An 18,401-nucleotide genomic window follows, 5' to 3' on the forward strand; every position below is an offset into this window, starting at 1 on the left:
TGACGAGGACTGTATTGCACACACATCCCGCGGGGGTGTTGACGCGCAGAGTTAAGACACGCGGTTTTCATTCGTCCTCAGGCCCGAGAGCTGAGTCGGCCGCTACGGCCGTCGGTTTGACGCCGAGGTCACGTCTACGCGGCTACGCTTTCGTTTTTTTTAAAGCGCCGTTTTGAGACAAAAACGATCTCGGCCCACACGAGAGTTTTAGCACCGGTAGCAGAACTAATCTCCGTCCGTAGGGCCGCGTCTGACACCACATATCACGTGACCCCCCCCACACACACCACCACACACACCCCACACACACACACCCCCCCCACACACACACACACACACACACACACACACACACACACACACACACACACACACACACACACACACACACACACACGTCTGTATCACTATCTTTGTGGAGACCCATCATTGAAATAATACATTCCCTAGCCCCTTACCCTAACCATCCCAACTAAAGGCCTAACCTTAACCCTTACCCTAACCTTAACCATCACCACTAAATGCCTAACCTTAACCCTTACCCTAACCCTAACCCATCACCACTAAATGCCTAACCTTAACCCTTACCCTAACCTTAACCATCACAACTAAATGCCTAACCTTATCCCTTACCCTAACCTTAACCATCACCACTAAATGCCTAACCTTAACCCTTACCCTAACCTTAACCATCACAACTAAATGCCTAACCTTAACCCTTACCCTAACCTTAACCATCCCAACTAAATGCCTAACCTTAACCCTTACCCTAACCCTAACCCATCACCACTAAATGCCTAACCTTAACCCTTACCCTAACCTTAACCATCACCACTAAATGCCTAACCTTAACCCTTACCCTCACCTTAACCATAACCATAACCTAATTCTAACCCTAGTCCTAAAACCAAGTCTTAACCCTCAAACAGCCCTTTAAACTCATGGGGACCAGCATTTTGGTCCCCATGAGGCTGTGCAGACCCCACAAGTATACTATAGCCCCCGGTTTTTGGACCCCACGAATATAGTAAAAACAGGTACACACACACACACACACACACACACACACACACACACACACACACACACACACACACACACACACACACACACACAGGAAGCAGATCGTTACAGACGTTAGGGCTGTCCTCGACTAAAGAAATTAGTCGACTAACCCTTATAGGATTTTGTCGACTAATCGATTAGTTGATTTAATCGACAGAGCTGTGCGCTGTGAGAGGTGGTTAAGACTAGAAAAGCACAATATAAATGTAGTTAATTAACCATCTGTAAAACTGAGTTTCTCCACAATTAATCCTGCAAAAGCACCACTTTAAATCTTGTGTTTACCATAAATGTGCTCAGAAGTTTCTTGGAAATGAGTAATTTATTATGAATAAGCATAAAAAATGACTTATCAACTAAAGAAATCTTAGTCGACTAAGACCAAAACGACCGATTAGTCGATTAAGAGGTGGCAGCCCTGCCAGACGTTACTCTGCGGTTGTAAATCGTGGACGTAGAAGTTGGAAAGACTTTTGCAGAGAGAACAACAACGACAACAACGCCAGGCCGATTAGACCGGCTGTTGTGCGCCCGTCGTTTTCCGAAGGTCTCCGTTTGAAACCAAAAATGGGGGCAGCGATGTTTCCCAAAAGTCTCCGTTCTCAGGGGCTCGGGAACGTGGGAGTAGTGTGGACGCGAGGCGTACGCGTAGCAAAAGATATTCGTTTCTAAATCAAAACGTGGTAGTGTAGATGTAGCCTACGTTTGATTTGAAGATTTATGATAAAAGTCAAAAAGGATCGGTTAGGATTTTAAGTCCATCTCGTCACCGCGCTCGCACGCTTCTCGTACGTTGCGAGAGCTGCTCCTGTTCGTGCTGGCCGTGAAGGGATCCCTTCGGATCCACTCGGCAAAAACGGGTTTTAAAGTGCCCATATTATGAAAAAGAAAAAAACACTTTTTCTGGTGATTTGGGGTGTTCTTTTGTGTCTCTGGGGCTTCCACACACATACACGCTTAGAAAACAATCCATCCATGCTGTTCTGAGTGAGATACGGTTTCTGAATGTGTCCTGCCTTCAGTCTCCTAGTGAGCTGTTCAAAATCGTCTCGGACTGTGACGTCACAGTCCGAAATGAGCTGGCTAACCACAACCGTTAGCTCGTAGCGTTAGCCAGCTAATGCTAGCGTTAGCCGGCTAACGCTAACGCTAGAATGCTACCTCGTTCTCAATAGCAAAGCACTGCTACAACACACACAAGTTCACCATAATCTACAAAAGAACTACTTCCATGTGCGCCCTCATTTAGAAGTCTCCCAGCTGATCCTGCCTTGTAACTGACCAAAGTTGGAGAAACAACAAAGTCTTTTACTGTCTCTAGAGTTAGCTAGCTGACATGATCTACATCTGAGCTACTGAGCATGTGTGAGTGCAATCAAAGATAGTACAGAAGAAGAAGATGAAAAGAGGTCTCACTCTGTAGCTAAAACAGAGACCAGGTGAAAAGAGGATCTGCAGCAGTGAGAGAGAGCTGTGCAGTACAACAACAATATGGTGTTTTTTGAAAATTAAACCATGTAAACCTATTCTGGTACAACCTTAAAATACAGTTATGAACCTGAAAATGAGCAGAATATGGGCGCTTTAAATAGAGATGCACCGAATCCAGGATTCGGCCGAATATCGGGCTTTTTGACGGGGGTTCGGATTCTGCCTAACCTTAGTATTTTTTCCCACCGAACAGAACCCTACGCTTGCACTCGGCGCGCTACGCTGGTCGCCGTAACGACGGCGCCGTTGATTACGGGAAGGTGTTCACGTAGGTGGAGCGTTCGACGCAGCAGGCTGTGAGAAAGTGGAAAATGGAACCGGTGAGCAGAACAAGTGATGTTTGGCAGTAGTAAAGAAGGCCATTCAAGTCCAGCTACGTGTTCAATCTGCAACGCCCATTTGTCTGGTGGTGGCGAGGACCCTAAACAACACACAACATGGCCGCTGTTACGAAACATCCGAAAAAATACGAGTTGTGCGCGAAGGAATCTCCAGACAGCAGCGACTTCAGGTACGTTACCTACATTAGTGCGTTCGCTGCGTTAATGGACCGAGGATGGGAGGAGGATTCGGTATTCGGTCGAACACCAAAAACCTGGATTCGGTGCATCCCTAGTTTTAAAGCGTATCGGAGGCTTCTGCTGAATAAGTTAGACAAACGACGAGACTATCTTCGTCCTGGTAGACGCGTGAGGTTTCTACCTGGAAATGATCAGATCTCCAACCAATGATTGATGACGCAAAATTCACGTTTAAATGAAACTTGGAGAGGTAAGGTATGAATAAAGACAATCTACAGTACAGGTCAAAAGTCTGGACACACCTTCTCATTCAATGTGTTTCCTTTTTATTTTCATGACTATTTACATTGTAGATTCTCACTGAAGGCATCAAAACTATGAATGAACACATATGGAATTATGTACTTAACAAAAAAGTGTGAAATAACTGAAAACTTGTCTTATATTTTAGATTCCTCAAAGTAGCCACCCTTTGCTTTTTTTGATAACTCTGCAAACCCTTGGTGTTCTCTCAATGAGCTTCATGAGGTAGTCACCTGAAATGGTTTTACCTTCACAGGTGTGCTTTGTCAGGGTTCATTAGTGGAAGTTTTTCCCTTATTAATAAAAAAGCAAAGGGTGGCTACTTTGAAGAATCTAAAATATAAGACATGTTTTCAGTTATTTCACACTTTTTTGTTAAGTACATAACTCCATATGTGTTCATTCATAGTTTTGATGCCTTCAGTGAGAATCTACAATGTAAATTGTCATGAAAATAAAAAGAAACGCATTGAATGAGAAGGTGTGTCCAGACTTTTGGCCTGTACTGTACATCGGAAAGTCTCTGTTCCAAGTCTGGATTTTTTTTTTAGTTATATGTATTGTTATAAATGTCAAAGTGTCTTTGAATGAGGTTTTCTTTTTTTTATATCTGGAAAAGAACCTGGAAGTTGGGATTTCACTTCGTTACAGATATGCTAAACTTAGCTGTACAGCATCAGTCCTGTTCGCATCCATCACACCTGCTGTTTGACTGTCTGGCAACATTTCTTTTCTCCGCTAAAAACCTCCTCACATCATTTAGGAGATCCGGATTAACTGGATTTTCTACAAAACTGAGAAAATGCAAACGTCAATCAAAAGTCTGTTCGTCAAAAACGTGTCTAATCTGCTCTTTTTTTTTTCTCCTGAAAACAGACACCTCCCACCTTTACCGGTGACTTTGCCCGTTGTGAGAAATTTGAACTCGAGATCTATTTCCCCCCCCCCCTCCCCATTCTTAAAGCCTCCTATGATCCGCGGTGGAAACGCTCTGCGCCGGCTGTTTTCCTAAATATAGAGAGAGGTGGAGACGACTCGGAGGAAGAGCTGCCCTCGGCGTGGCACACCCGCTCAAAATGGCACTCAAAGTTCAAATTATTTCACCTTTGACCTTTTTGAAAAAGGTGCAACCGAAGCCAGAAGCAACGATGACGCGAACCTGCGCTGCACTTTGCCTCGGTGCGCTGCGCCCTGCCTCGCGGTTTTACCGCGGATCGCGGCTACTGCGGTCGATTTTTCGCGTGATCTCTAAAGAAAAGAGTCTGTCGGGAAAAAGCGCGTACCTCGTCCTCTCCTCTCGTCCTCGTTGAGGTGCGATGTAAGAGTTCCCGAAGAGCGATCAGGGAAGCAGTGGGATCAGTCGGGAGGAAGATACATACGACGACAGGCTCTCTTTGAGACACACTTCTCAACTTCAGACGTAGTAATTTAAGGATTTTTATTCCCCATCAGAAAGGATCCATTTCATGACCAGTACGGACAGCAACCCTTTAACCTTAGGTAGAGCGTGTGTGTGTGTTGTATTAAAGATAAACTTTAAAACTGCAGAAATATTCCCCTTTTTGCCCCTTTTGGTTGAACTGCAGCGCAATATAGAAATCACAAATTTAGCCCAAATTTTGTGAGCTGGCTTTCCACCTTAACACGCTCCTTTGTAGGGAGGACACCCAAAACGCCACCTGCTGAATCTGAGAGGCTCGTGTTCATTATTCACTTATCACCAGACATGCAGACTTTGTGAAGCGTTTTCTGATTAGTCAGGCTTCAAATCGAAAACATTTATTGGTTTCAACTTCTTTTAAAAATCAAGTACGCGCGTGTGATCATAAGGAAAGGAATTGTTAAAAAAAAAAAAAAAACGGCAGAGTTCTCAGTGGCGCGGTGCGACATTTTCTCAGCCTTCCAGAACGGGAGAAAATAATCTTCTCTGAATGTTTCGAGGCCGACTGAGCCTACAAAAAAAAACACAGGAGGAGGAGGCACAACCTCCTCCTCGTGTTACAGCAGCAACGAAGGGAACCATTTTCAAAACAAAATCTCCAATATAATCTTCAAAAGTCCAATTAGAATTGTCCAAAAGATCGACTCCTCTTCCTGATAGTCGTCCTCCTCCTCCTCCTCCGCCTGATGGGATTTCTTTTTCTTATCTCCGTCTCCCGAAGCGTCTGAGCCCCTCTCGAACGGGTCGTGGGGAACCGTCTGATCGTAAAACACCCGCATTTCAAACTCGCTCTCCTTGTGAGACGGGTGGCCGTAAATGCCGATGCCCACGGGCCTCACCAAGTCCCCCGGAACCACCACCACATCCTGGCCGCAGGTGGCCGACTGCAGCTTGTAGGTGTCGAAGCTCGGCCGCAGGGTTTTGTCCGACACGTAGAGGTCCGCGTCCCCCTTGAGGCTCTGCATGTGCAGGATGATCCTGCCGTCGTGGTTGAGGCGCAGGTAGCTGTAGTTCCCGGCCCCGATGTGGCCCTGAACCACGTGGAGCAGCGTCCACTCTTCGGGGATGCCGTCGTCCTCCGAGAGGCTCAGGAAGCCTCGGGCCTGGGACAGCAGCAGGGCGACGAGCAGCGCGCTGCAGCTCAACATCATGAAGGCATCGGTCGGTCAGTCGGTCAGCGCCTGGACGACACCGGACAGCCTGGCAACACGACCATGCACGCACACGCACACGCACACACACACACACACACACCACAAGCTTTAGAACACAACCCAACAGAGACAGGAAATTCAACTAAAAGGCTGGAATAGGGCTGCACGTTATATCGACTCAATATCGTTTTCGCAATATCGAAAATGTACTGAAAAGTTGTTGTTTTTGGCGGCCTGTTTTAAAGGGGTGATAGAATGATTATATAGGGTATTTCACACTGTTCCTTATGGTCTCCTAATGGGGTATGTAACATTGGTTGGGCTGAAAATGGCCTGGTTGATATTTTATGGGCCCTTATGCATCCCTGTGTTTTGGCCCTATTTGTAACAGGAGCTTTTCTTCCAAATATGGTATGGTCATGAATATTTAGATGAGCTGCCCGCTGATTGGTTGAGCCTTAGCCCCGTACACACACACACGTAGAGACGCGCGCTGATTGGTTGAGCGAATCCCCATACACACACATTAGAGACGAGACAAAATCTTATATTCCAGACACTGCAATGTTTCGTTACCAAATTCACTTCTGAGACTTTTTAATGCGAGAAATCAAACTCTCACACACACTCTCTCACACTCTCTCACACACACACACACACTCTCACACACCTCACACACACACACACACTCACACACACACACACACTCACACACACACTCACACACACACACACACACACACACACACACACACACACACACACACACACACTTTTCAGCTCCAGGGGCTAACGTCTAAAGCTAACGTTAAAATGAGACACATTGTCAAGGTTTGTTGACGACGATATTTAGTCATAACGCTACTGAAAAGTACGCAATATCCCGTGTATTTTGTGAGATACGCATAGAGACAGCGAAACAAGTGTGAACTGCGAAGCGTGCGTTTAAATAAACCCTTGTGTTGTATGAAAACCTGTTTTGATATTCTATTCATGTGTTTTTTTTACTTTTGTGTTTTCAAATATGTTTAAGAATATCGGAATGAATACCGATATCGCAATATATTCACGCTTAATAATATTGCAAATCACTTTTTGTCAATATCGGGCAACCCTAGGCTGTAACTAGGGCCGGGCGATGTGGAGAAAATTTAATATAACGATATGTTTCACCAAACACATCCATGTCCATATGGCGGCGATATATTGTCGGCTTGACAATTTTGGTGCTTTCACAAAAACATTTATGATACATTTACATTTTGTCTAACTTATTTACACAACAAGATTATAGATAAATAAACACCGAAAACGTAGATACAATGATTAAGTGGGTAAAGAAAAATAATAAGACTGCTAGAGCGGTTCTGCTGAGTTCAGAAAATGACATCACTGTACTGTAATGCAGCCTCTAAATGTCACTTTATGCATTAATATGCGTTCCCCCAGCCTGCCTATGGTTCCCCCAGTGGCTAGAAATCCCCCCCCCCCCCTCCTCCTCTCTCTCTCCTCCTCAATAGCTAAAGACACAGAAATGGCACATCCTAAGGAAAGCTCATTGTGGGACTGGCTCTAGTGGCTGTAGTTCTGCACAAAGGCTGAATTTCAGGAAAGAGACTTCAAAAAAAAAAAGGGAAAAAAAAAAAAAATAGGGGACCACTAAGGTCTATATAAAAGATACTTCAGATACAGTATTAGGGGAACCACTAAGGTCTATATAAAAGAGACTTCAGATACAGTATTAGGGGACCACTAAGGCCTATATAAAAGAGACTTCAGATCCAGTATTAGGGGACCACTAAGGCCTATATAAAAGAGACTTCAGATACAGTATTAGGGGCACCACTAAGGCCTATATAAAAGAGACTTCAGATCCGTATTAGGGGACCACTAAGGTCTATATAAAAAGAGACTTCAGATACAGTATTAGGGACCACCGAAGACCTCTATAAAAGAGACTTCAGATACAGTATTAGGGGACCACTAAGGTCTATATAAAAGAGACTTCAGATACAGTATTAGGGGACCACTAAGGTCTATATAAAAGAGACTTCAGATCCAGTATTAGGGGACCACTAAGGTCTATATAAAAGAGACTTCAGATCCAGTATTAGGGGACCACTAAGGCCTATATAAAAGAGACTTCAGATCCAGTATTAGGGGACCACTAAGGCCTATATAAAAGAGACTTCAGATACAGTATTAGGGGACCACTAAGGTCTATATAAAAGAGACTTCAGATCCAGTATTAGGGGACCACTAAGGCCTATATAAAAGAGACTTCAGATACAGTATTAGGGGACCACTAAGGCCTATATAAAAGAGACTTCAGATACAGTATTAGGGGACCACTAAGGTCTATATAAAAGAGACTTCAGATCCAGTATTAGGGACCACTAAGGCCTATATAAAAGAGACTTCAGATACAGTATTAGGGGACCACTAAGGTCTATATAAAAGCATCCAAAGAGCACTATGTCATAGGACCTTTAATACTTGTTCTTCCACCAGCGCCTGTAGGTTTCCTGCTATAAAGTAAAACATGTTAATCTGAGCTGTTCTCAGGACAATCTAAAAGAAACCACTGACCCTCAGCAGAGCTAAAAATAAACAGCTGAGTCTCTGCCGGTGAGTCTGACCTTTGATACGAAGGGAAAAAACGGTTGTAACGTCTTTCACAACCTAATTTTCGCTTGAATATCCAGTTTCAGGACTACATGACCAGATACGCGTGAGACGTTTAATGTAAAAACAATCCTGGTTGGTATAAACAACAACTATTAGTCTCAATAACTTGACGCTGTATCCGAGTTTAATGCTAACCTGCTAACACACCACACCTGCCAGCAGCTACAAGCATAGGCTACAAGCTGTAAAGTATGGAAGTCCATTTCCGTCAATGTGATGCGAAAAAGATAATATAATAATTCATCATGTTCGTGAAAAACTTTCTCAGAATATTGAAGCGTCTCAAAATAATAATAAGAAACATTCCAAACATGGAGAAACTCTTAAAACGGACTTTGTATCTCAAAATGATGACTTAGTATCTCAAAAATAATTACATTTCTCATGTATTTTGAGATACTAGCTACCTCATTACTTTGAGATACTAGCTATCTCATTATGATGACTAACAATTTTTTCATCACAACGGCGGAAATGGGCTTTCACAGCACTTTACATCCCAACGGATTAAATATATTAAATAAAAACCCCGGCAAAATACATGTTCCTGTAAATTAATATTTTGGTAATATAACGTTAACTGCGCTTAGCAAAAATACGGCTAGCCTCAGCTAACAGCAAGCTACTTACTTATTTAGACAACTAGCTTCTTATCACAGTTCGGCTAGCTGACGCGGCTAACGCGGCTAACGTAGCTAACTAGCGTGTTCAGTTTGAGCTGAATCCGCTGAAGTTTCCAGGGAACGGACGCAGCCGAATCACTCCGAACTTGATTAATTAAGTTATGAATTGATTACTAAACATGTATTAATCAGCAACTCAACACACCACTCTCGTTTACTTACACAGCTGTCATTTCCTAACCAGCATCTTCGCCCAAGTCCAAACCAAAGTTCACTTCTTCACCTCCTTTTACTTTGACTCACCGACGCCCGAGCGCCGCTCGCCGGCGCCCCTACCGGTGGAACATGGTAGCTGCACCCAGCAGGATCCACTTACACCTCGCTGTGTTTTAAATCTTTTTATAAATCTAACAGACTAGACTTAATGACCAAAAATAAAGCAAGGATAAGTGAATATTATGCAAACGTTTTATGTCTTAAAGGAAATATAAAAAATATAAAAACAAGTCTGTTTAGTTGATTAATTTCTGATGTTCCATGCTACATTTACTTAAGCAAAGATCTGAGTACTTCTTTCATCACTGCCCAGGGGTTGGGACTTTTTTTTTTATAAACTTAAAAATGCCAACCATCATAAGTATAAATATTAACTAAATATAATCCAACAGAAATCCAAACAAACCCAACCCAAAGAGAGAAAGCCTAACTGGAGTCAATCTGCAGTGGCTGACTAGACTGGAACACAATCCTGCTCCAAGCTTAGTTAGTAAGTAAATTAATTTGTAAGGGAGACATTTCTTTAAAAATACATGCACCATGTAAGCATAACATCAACTGAAACCAGCATTAAAAAAAAAAAAAGTAATACAATTACACTTTTGCTTCATCGCAGGCCATGTGATCACCATGTCCCCGCTTCAGGTCCAGACAGGAACATTTCTTGCATGTTATCCCCATTTTTCCTCACATTTACCGGTAGCTTTCTACCGTCTCTGGTAAAAAGGCAAAAAATGCCACCAAAATATTAAAGTGCTCATATTATGCCCATTTTCAGGTTCATAATTGTATTTAGAGGTTGTACCAGAATAGGTTTATGCAGTTTAATTTAAAAAAAAAAAAAACCATATTTTTGTTGAACTCCACATTGCTGCAGCTCCTCTTTTCACCCTGTGTGTTGAGCTCTCTGTTTTAGCTACAGAGTGAGACATCTCACTTCTGTTCCATCTTTGTTGGCAGTCGCACATGCTCAGTAGCTAGGTAAGGACTACTAGCCAGTCAGAAGCAGAGTATGAGGGCGTGCCCTGACAGTACCTAGGTAAGGACTACTAGCCAGTCAGAAGCAGAGTATGAGGGCGTGCCCTGACAGTACCTAGGTAAGGACTACTAGCCAGTCAGAAGCAGAGTATGAGGGTGTGCCCTGACAGTACCTAGGTAAGGACTACTAGCCAGTCAGAAGCAGAGTATGAGGGCGTGCCCTGACAGTAGCTAGGTAAGGACTACTAGCCAGTCAGAAGCAGAGTATGAGGGCGTTCTTCATTTCTCTCGCTCGCTCGCTCTCTTCATTTACTGCCACTTGCAATTAATTTATTTACAGCAAAGTAACTTCTACACAGACAACCTGGGGCCTTTGGGACCTTTTAGACTCTGTTGATAAAAAGAGATGCAAACAACCTGAAATGAAACCTTCCAACACGTGTGACCTGAAGTAGAATATAAAAACAACTTCCACCTTTAACTGCGTACAAGCAGAGAGATAACGGACATATTTGGAGACTAGTTTTACACAATTAGAGCAGTTACACGCCTGACGAATGTCTTGTAGTGGCAGATAAGTGTAGCATTAAGCGTTGCTTTATTGGACTGCATATTTACGTTCGCCTCGGCAGGAAACACTGTAGTCAAAGCTGTCCAGATTCTCCTCTTCTTTTAAGACTTCCCACATGTTGAACTTAATTCTAATTCTTTAGACAAAAAACCCCAGAAAACATTAAAACATCACGCATCAACGCAAACTCAAAGCCAAGCGCTGCCTGAACAGACACTTCATGAAACCTAAAAGGTGTAGATGTGTGGATGTCATCCCTCCAATCATCTTCGTCAATCTGTAACCAATTTTATTCTCATTAAGGGTTATTCAGCGGTTTTAGATATACAGTACAGGCCAAGAGTTTGGACACACCTTCTCATTCAATGCGTTCCTTTATTTTCATGACTATTTACATTGAAACTATGAATGAACACATATGGAATTATGTACTTAACAAAAAAGTGTGAAATAACTGAAAACATGTCTTATATTTTAGATTCTTCCAAGTAGCCACCCTTTGCTTTTTTTGATAACTCTGCAAACCCTTGGTGTTCTCTCAATGAGCTTCATGAGGTAGTCACCTGAAATGGTTTTACCTTCACAGGTGTGCTTTGTCAGGGGTTAATTAGTGGAAGTTTTTTCCCTTATTAATAAAAAGCAAAGGGTGGCTACTTTGAAGAACCTAAAATATAAGACATGTTTTCAGTTATTTCACACTTTTTTGTTAAGTACATAATTCCATATGTGTTCATTCATAGTTTTGATGCCTTCAGTGAGAATCTACAATGTAAATAGTCATGAAAATAAAAAGGAAACACATTGAATGAGAAGGTGTGTCCAAACTCTTGGCCTGTACTGTATATGTACACGTTATTCATCAGTTTCTTCGCTGCCTCTATCAATTTGTAATCCAATGTGATCGTCTTTCTCCCTTGTCGATGTGAGAGAATTTAAAATAAATTCCAAAAATCGGTTTCCAGGCATGCACACTCACACCTCACTCGTTTGGTTTTTAAAATCCTTTTTTTCACTTTAATGAACACCAACTGTAGTTTAAAACAAAAAAGAAACAAAAGAAAAACAACAAATGTTCCAGAAGAGGGGCAGGGCAGGGGAGGGGGAGGGGCAGGGGGGAGTCTCGACAACAGGTTGGATGGATTGGTCGGTCGGTACGTTTTCAAAAAACCACATCAAATTGTAAATTCTATATAGATATACTCGTTCAACAAGTCTGCATAATCTGTCGCCATTAGATCCGTTTGACGTCACGTGGAAATCGCCCGTTCTCGCCACTTCAGTGTTAAATATTTACTGCAAACAAAGTCGGACCGATTTTAAGGCTTCCGAGTCTGCCGGCGGAGTCAAGGCGATCTGCCAACGCCAACAGAGAGTCCCAACCGGGCCTCGCCGGGCCCTCCACCCTCGTTTCAGAGGAGGCTCCTGATGTTAATCTGAATGAAAAAGGCCCCACCCCCCCCGAAGAGTAGCGTTGTGATCCTCTTTTTATTATTATTTTTTTTTGTTTACACTTCCTCTCTCTCCTTAGAATATAAGATTATCTCAACATTTAAATAAATCACTGCATCTGATGTCTTATAAAACACATTTCATTGAGGGTGGCAGATAAAGAAACGGGGGGGGGGGAGAGTTTGTATGCTTGTAGGTGATTTAAACTATACAAACTCTGACTGGACAGAGCTCGGGGGGAGGGGATTTGGTGGGGTTGGGGGGGATTTTTCCATGTAATTCTTTTTAAAAAGGAACATCGTTTTGCAAAAAATAAAATAAAAAATGCTTGCATTATACAGTTTACAATGTAGTACCATGCTAGCGCTGCTCGCCTCGTCCTAACTGTTAATTAGCAAATGGAGAATCAGTGCTGCTGTTGGAAACTACAACACACAATACTGCTTATTAACCCCATTCTGCCCTTCTGCTTTCACCCAATCACAGCGCCCGAAAGAGAAGGAAGAGGGGTGAAGGTGTGGATGACTAACACAGAGAGAGAGAGAGAGAGAGGGGTGGGACAAAAAAAAAAAAAATCAAATAAAAGAAAATCAAATACTTTGTTTGTACAGAAAACAAACCGAAGTAAAAACAAAAAGCAGCAAATGCAGAAAAATCACACTTCATGCATTTAAAACGGAGTGGCAGCGGGAAAAAAAAGGGGTGGGGGTGGGTGAGAAAAGGGGGGAGTCACAGTTTTTCTCAGCTAGGACGCAGAGATGGATGGATGGATGGGGGGGGGGTGCATACTGGGCAGGTGATGCAGAGTGCGTCAGCAGGGTGCTTCTTCGCCGAGCGCCGTTTCTGTCGCCGTTATTACGTTACTTGTTGACCGGGCGGGGGGGGTGTTCGTCTGCTCGAGGGGCAGAATGGGGCTAAAACTACATTCCTGGTCTAAAAATGAATTTGCTTCGTTAACGTAGAAAGAGTCTCTTTTGCGTTTCCAACACTTAGTTAGATTCTTGGCTTTGCCTTCTTGTTCCATATAGTTTCTTAAGAGAAATGAAGCCTGCTGTGAGTACGCTCTGGTCTCCCGCTCTGGTCTGTAGGGGGAGGGGGGGCAGCTATGATGCTGGGAGGTCCGCGCTAGAGGGGGAGGGGAGGGGGGGGGGTGGGGCTAGATGGTGTGGGGGGGGGCTGCGGCTCAGACGGGGGCTTTTTGCGCTGCAGTAGATACTGCTGGATGTCGTCGGCGTCCCGCTTCAGCCAGGCGACGTTGAGGAGGATGTTCTCGCAGCACTGCTGCACCGTACGCTCGGCCGCCGGCGCCGGGTGGCTCTCAAAGAAACTCTGCAGGGACACAGACAGACAGACAGACAGACAGACAGACAGACAGACAGACAGACAGACAGACAGACAGACAGACAGAGGCCAGTTTAAGACAAGGTGTCGAAACTCTTGGGGAAAGAAATGCAAAGAAATGTAGTTGTCAGAACAGCGTTTTCCTCTGCAGGTATCCCTTGAAAAGGAACGCGCCGACTTATTGGGACTTTGTCTTATCCCCCGGAGTTAGAGGAGTCCTTACACACCCATCTCATCTCCGCGCGTGCGAAGCACTGCTCCTCGGGCGAAGTGATTAGCCCAACACCTGAAAAGCACCGTTGTTACTCTCTGCTCCTCACCAAGGTGATGCTCAGGTGCTGCGAGCAAAATCCCTCCGCCCGAGTAGCAGTGCTTCGCCTTTCTGAGAATATAGTTCCCAGTATGTATACGCTTAGAAGATGGCTGTGTGTCATGTGACCTTATTCGTACACGCTGTGACTATACAAATCACAACATGTAAATAGGAACATGTTGGTGTTATTTTGTCACTTTTTGGGAGCAGTAGGCTAGATGGAGCCGGTTACCTCCAGGATCTGTGCTAAGCTAGGCTAGATGGAGCCGGTTACCTCCAGGATCTGTGCTAAGCTAGGCTAGCGGTGGGTGGGTCAGACAGAGTTAGGACACGCACAGAGATGAGAAGGGTACGTATGGACTCATCTAACTCTGGGGGATACAGGGAATAAGACAAAGTCCCAATAAGTCGGCGTGTTCCTTTAAAGTCTTCAGAAAAACAGAAATTTCATTTCATACATCTACAATTCCTTTAAGAGCTCAACTCTCTTAAAGATTGTGCGATACGATTCAAAGCTCAAGAACAGCAACTTAAATAAAAAATGCTCTACGTCTGTCTAGTTTTAAATCACAACTCAAATCACGGCTGAAACATAACCAATGTTTGTTTTGTATGATGTCATTGTTTTAAATAATTTTTAAAATTTTTTAAAATAATTTAAAAAATTAGTATGTTAGAGCATCATTTTATGATTCCCTAAGTCCTTGGCTGCCGAGAAACTGCTGATTAAATTCAGCTAATTCAAGCTAATACTGGCACAGTCAATGACAGAAGTTCATTGTCCCCGTTACATAAACAAATAAACAAATACTAAATGGACCTCGTGTTGAGATGTTCAACTGCTCTTTTTAAAAAAAAGGTAAAAAAAGAAAGAACTTTCAAAGTAAAAACTAAAAGTGGAATGTGTGAAATAAACTGTGCTCTGGATGGGACGTTATTTCAGACTTTATCAGCAAAGCCATAAAGTCAGAAACTCAAACGAGGGGCATCATGTGCACAGAAACACGCCTCCAATGAGATGCTGCCCTGTCTGCTGGATGAGTAAGTAGAACTTGATATGCTGACGACCAGAGATGGCAAAAGTACTCACTTCCCGTACTCAAGTAGAAGTACCGATAAAAAATACTCCGTTGCTAGCCTGCCAAGCCAGACCCACATCCAGATGTTGGGTCTGGGAACTCAATCCGAAAGGCGGGATAAATTGTCGTCTTTCGAATTCCCTCCGCACGCAATAGGATAGCGCTACAACTAACCAGAGCAACGCTAGTTGATAGATTAAACTTCCGTAGCTGGTCGGAGAAACTCCGAACACATCTTCCTTTTTTAAGAATGACTTCAGTGCCGTTCTTTGTTCTTTTCTCAAAGAAAAGCTGAACTCCAAGTCTTCCAGAAGACCAGCTGTTCACCAGCAGCAGCAGCCATAAGCCCCGCCCACCGACTCTATACACGATGTGATTGGCCTGACCAGAGTTTGGTTTTTCCAGCTCGCAAGCTAACGGAGAGTGCCTAGACCCCGCCTGGCTGCAAATTACATTTGCTGCCGCTAGGGTGCGTCTAGATTTCTAGGCTACTCGGTTGCATGATTTGCCACGAATGAACGCAGCCAAATCTGACGAGTCGTCGTGTAGTGGCGCGTCAAGTGCAACGTTTATTCCCATCCAATTAGATTGAGTTCGGTATTGATGACGCAAAAAATAATAACGGTAATTAATTTGAAAACTAAAGTAACCAGCCAATTTTATAAAATGTTAAGGAGTAGAAAGTACCGATGTTGGTGTTAAACTGTAAGTAGTAAAAGTAAAAAGTCAGGCACAAAAATGGTAAGTAAAAATACAGTAATGAAGTATTCATACTTCGTTACTTCCCATCTCTGCTGACGACCTATCACAGCGGTCTATTTGCTAAAAAAAAAAAAAAAAAAAACATCTCTTCCGACTGCACCTGACTAAGAAGACTGTTATAAAAAAGAAAATTCAAAAACTGCACTGACATGTGGCACTTTGTAGTTTAGCTTATTTAAAGCTAATGTACTTGTATTTGATAGTAGTAGTAGTAGTAGTAGTAGTAGTAGTAGTAGTTTGTACCTACACGGTTGAGGAAGTGGCTTTGGATACAAGTGTCAGCTAAAAGTAATGTATTACTGTGAGGTCATCGGTTTCTACGATAATTCAGGAAATGGTGCTCTTGAGTAATCTAATTCATTTCATCGTTCTGTATGCCAAATTTTATATTCACAAGCAGACATTTTCTAATTCATCTCCTAATTCTGTACTTTATCTCATAGAATTTTAATCTCTACTGAAGACACTTCGATCGAAAAAAATCAAATTGTGGAAACTGTAGAGCTTTTTTCCCCTGAAACCTCTCACTAATTATACATTTGTTTTCATGTACTTTAAAAAAAAAAAATTCTTTGTAATGTTTATCGTTTGTATTGATTCGTATGTTATTTTTTTATTTTTATCTTCATGAGTTTGTACACTTGATGTCCACGTGCTACTATTGTTTTACCTGATTCTCTGTATACTTCATGTAATGTCTTACTGTGAGGTCATTCTGCCCCCTAGTGGTCAAACAGCTTAAGTAATGGTTCAGCTGTGTGACATTCAGTTGATTTAAATCACTTTCTATTTCAAAATCTGTTCCAGAAAATAAAACATGGAAAGATTAATAAAAAAATGATTAATTTTTTTTTTTACTTCCAGGAATAAACCTTCTCCCAAAACCCCAAATGGATCGGCAGAATACAAAGCGAAGCACTCTCACCTTCACTTCAGCAGCCATTTTGTCGATTGCAAATCCATCAACTGTGAGCTGCGAAAGACACGTGAACAAGAAACATCAGCTGAATGCAAAAACTAAACAACATACAGAATGTTACTTTCTAACAAAAGCCAACAGACACGGAAGTTCACCTGAAAAGGAACGGACCATAAATCAGAATAAAAAAAGGTGTAGTTGTCTGCGTTGGAGGCCGTGGTAGAGAAACCAATCTCACACCAACACATGACCTGGAGGAGCTTTTTATTTTTACCTTGATGAGCCGTGATATGAGGAAGCCGGCCTGGTAACGGTTGTAAAGCTCCTCCCAGTTGTCCCTGACAAACTTCCAGGCAGCTTTCCGCCCTTGTTTACTGCTTCCTGCCACGCCCCCGATTACTGACACCGTGTCCTGGGGACGAACGTCTTCCTGTCGGGGGGAAAGACCCAGAGAGAGGTTAGCTGAGGCGGTCAAATAACTTAAAAGGTCCTATGGCATGCTGCTTTTTGGATGCTTTTATATAGACCTTAGTGGTCCCCTAATACTGTATCTGAAGTCTCTTTTATATAGACCTTAGTGGCCCCCTAATACTGTATCTGAAGTCTCTTTTATATAGGCCTTAGTGATCCCCTAATACTGTATCTGAAGTCTCTTTTATATAGACCTTAGTGGTCCCCTAATACTGTATCTGAAGTCTCTTTTATATAGACCTTAGTGGTCCCCTAATACTGTATCTGAAGTCTCTTTTATATAGGCCTTAGTGGCCCCCTAATACTGTATCTGAAGTCTCTTTTATATAGACCTTAGTGGCCCCCTAATACTGTATCTGAAGTCTCTTTTATATAGACCTTAGTGATCCCCTAATACTGTATCTGAAGTCTCTTTTATATAGGCCTTAGTGATCCCCTAATACTGTATCTGAAGTCTCTTTTATATAGACCTTAGTGGTCCCCTAATACTGTATCTGAAGTCTCTTTTATATAGACCTTAGTGGCCCCCTAATACTGTATCTGAAGTCTCTTTTATATAGGCCTTAGTGATCCCCTAATACTGTATCTGAAGTCTCTTTTATATAGACCTTAGTGGTCCCCTAATACTGTATCTGAAGTCTCTTTTATATAGGCCTTAGTGGTCCCCTAATACTGTATCTGAAGTCTCTTTCCCGAAATTCAGCATTGGTGCAGAATTACAGCCACTAGAGCCAGTCCCACAACGAGCTTTAAATGCTATTGAGGAGGAGGTTTTATTCTTTCTTCGTCTTTGTAAATGCCTCGATGTCATTTGAATTGAGGGTTCGCCCGTCAATGATCATTTTAGTATAAATGAAGGTAGAATAATGAGTATTTCAGAACCGGTAACTTCCTGTATTGTTGTAGTTAGTGCCTTATTGTTTCCTACAGTGTCGGTGTAATCATTAAGCCATGAA

General features: G+C 42.7%; 2 protein-coding genes across 2 annotated transcripts in view; both read right to left on the reverse strand.

The window, feature by feature from the left end:
• Positions 1-5,342: 5,342 nt before the first annotated feature.
• On the reverse strand, positions 5,343-10,350 carry c1h6orf120 (chromosome 1 C6orf120 homolog). The gene is made up of 2 exons (XM_039817201.1): positions 9,509-10,350; positions 5,343-6,021 (listed from the first exon to the last, which is right to left on the reverse strand). The coding sequence occupies exon 2, from the start codon at positions 5,970-5,972 to the stop codon at positions 5,406-5,408; it is 567 nt and encodes a 188-aa protein (XP_039673135.1). The 5' UTR covers positions 5,973-6,021; positions 9,509-10,350; the 3' UTR covers positions 5,343-5,405.
• A 2,682-nt stretch (positions 10,351-13,032) lies between these two features.
• Positions 13,033-18,401, reverse strand: part of npepps (aminopeptidase puromycin sensitive) — a 42,364-nt gene continuing 36,995 nt past the window's right edge. Inside the window, exons 20-23 of the mRNA XM_039811044.1 lie at positions 17,249-17,404; positions 16,981-17,028; positions 13,718-13,889; positions 13,033-13,085 (exon numbers count right to left, since the gene is read on the reverse strand). Of these exons, the coding sequence (XP_039666978.1) occupies positions 13,033-13,085; positions 13,718-13,889; positions 16,981-17,028; positions 17,249-17,404 (429 nt within the window). The remainder of the gene's footprint in view (positions 13,086-13,717; positions 13,890-16,980; positions 17,029-17,248; positions 17,405-18,401) is intronic.

This window comes from Perca fluviatilis, chromosome 1 (assembly GCF_010015445.1).
Source record: "Perca fluviatilis chromosome 1, GENO_Pfluv_1.0, whole genome shotgun sequence".
Classification (NCBI taxonomy): domain Eukaryota; kingdom Metazoa; phylum Chordata; class Actinopteri; order Perciformes; family Percidae; genus Perca; species Perca fluviatilis.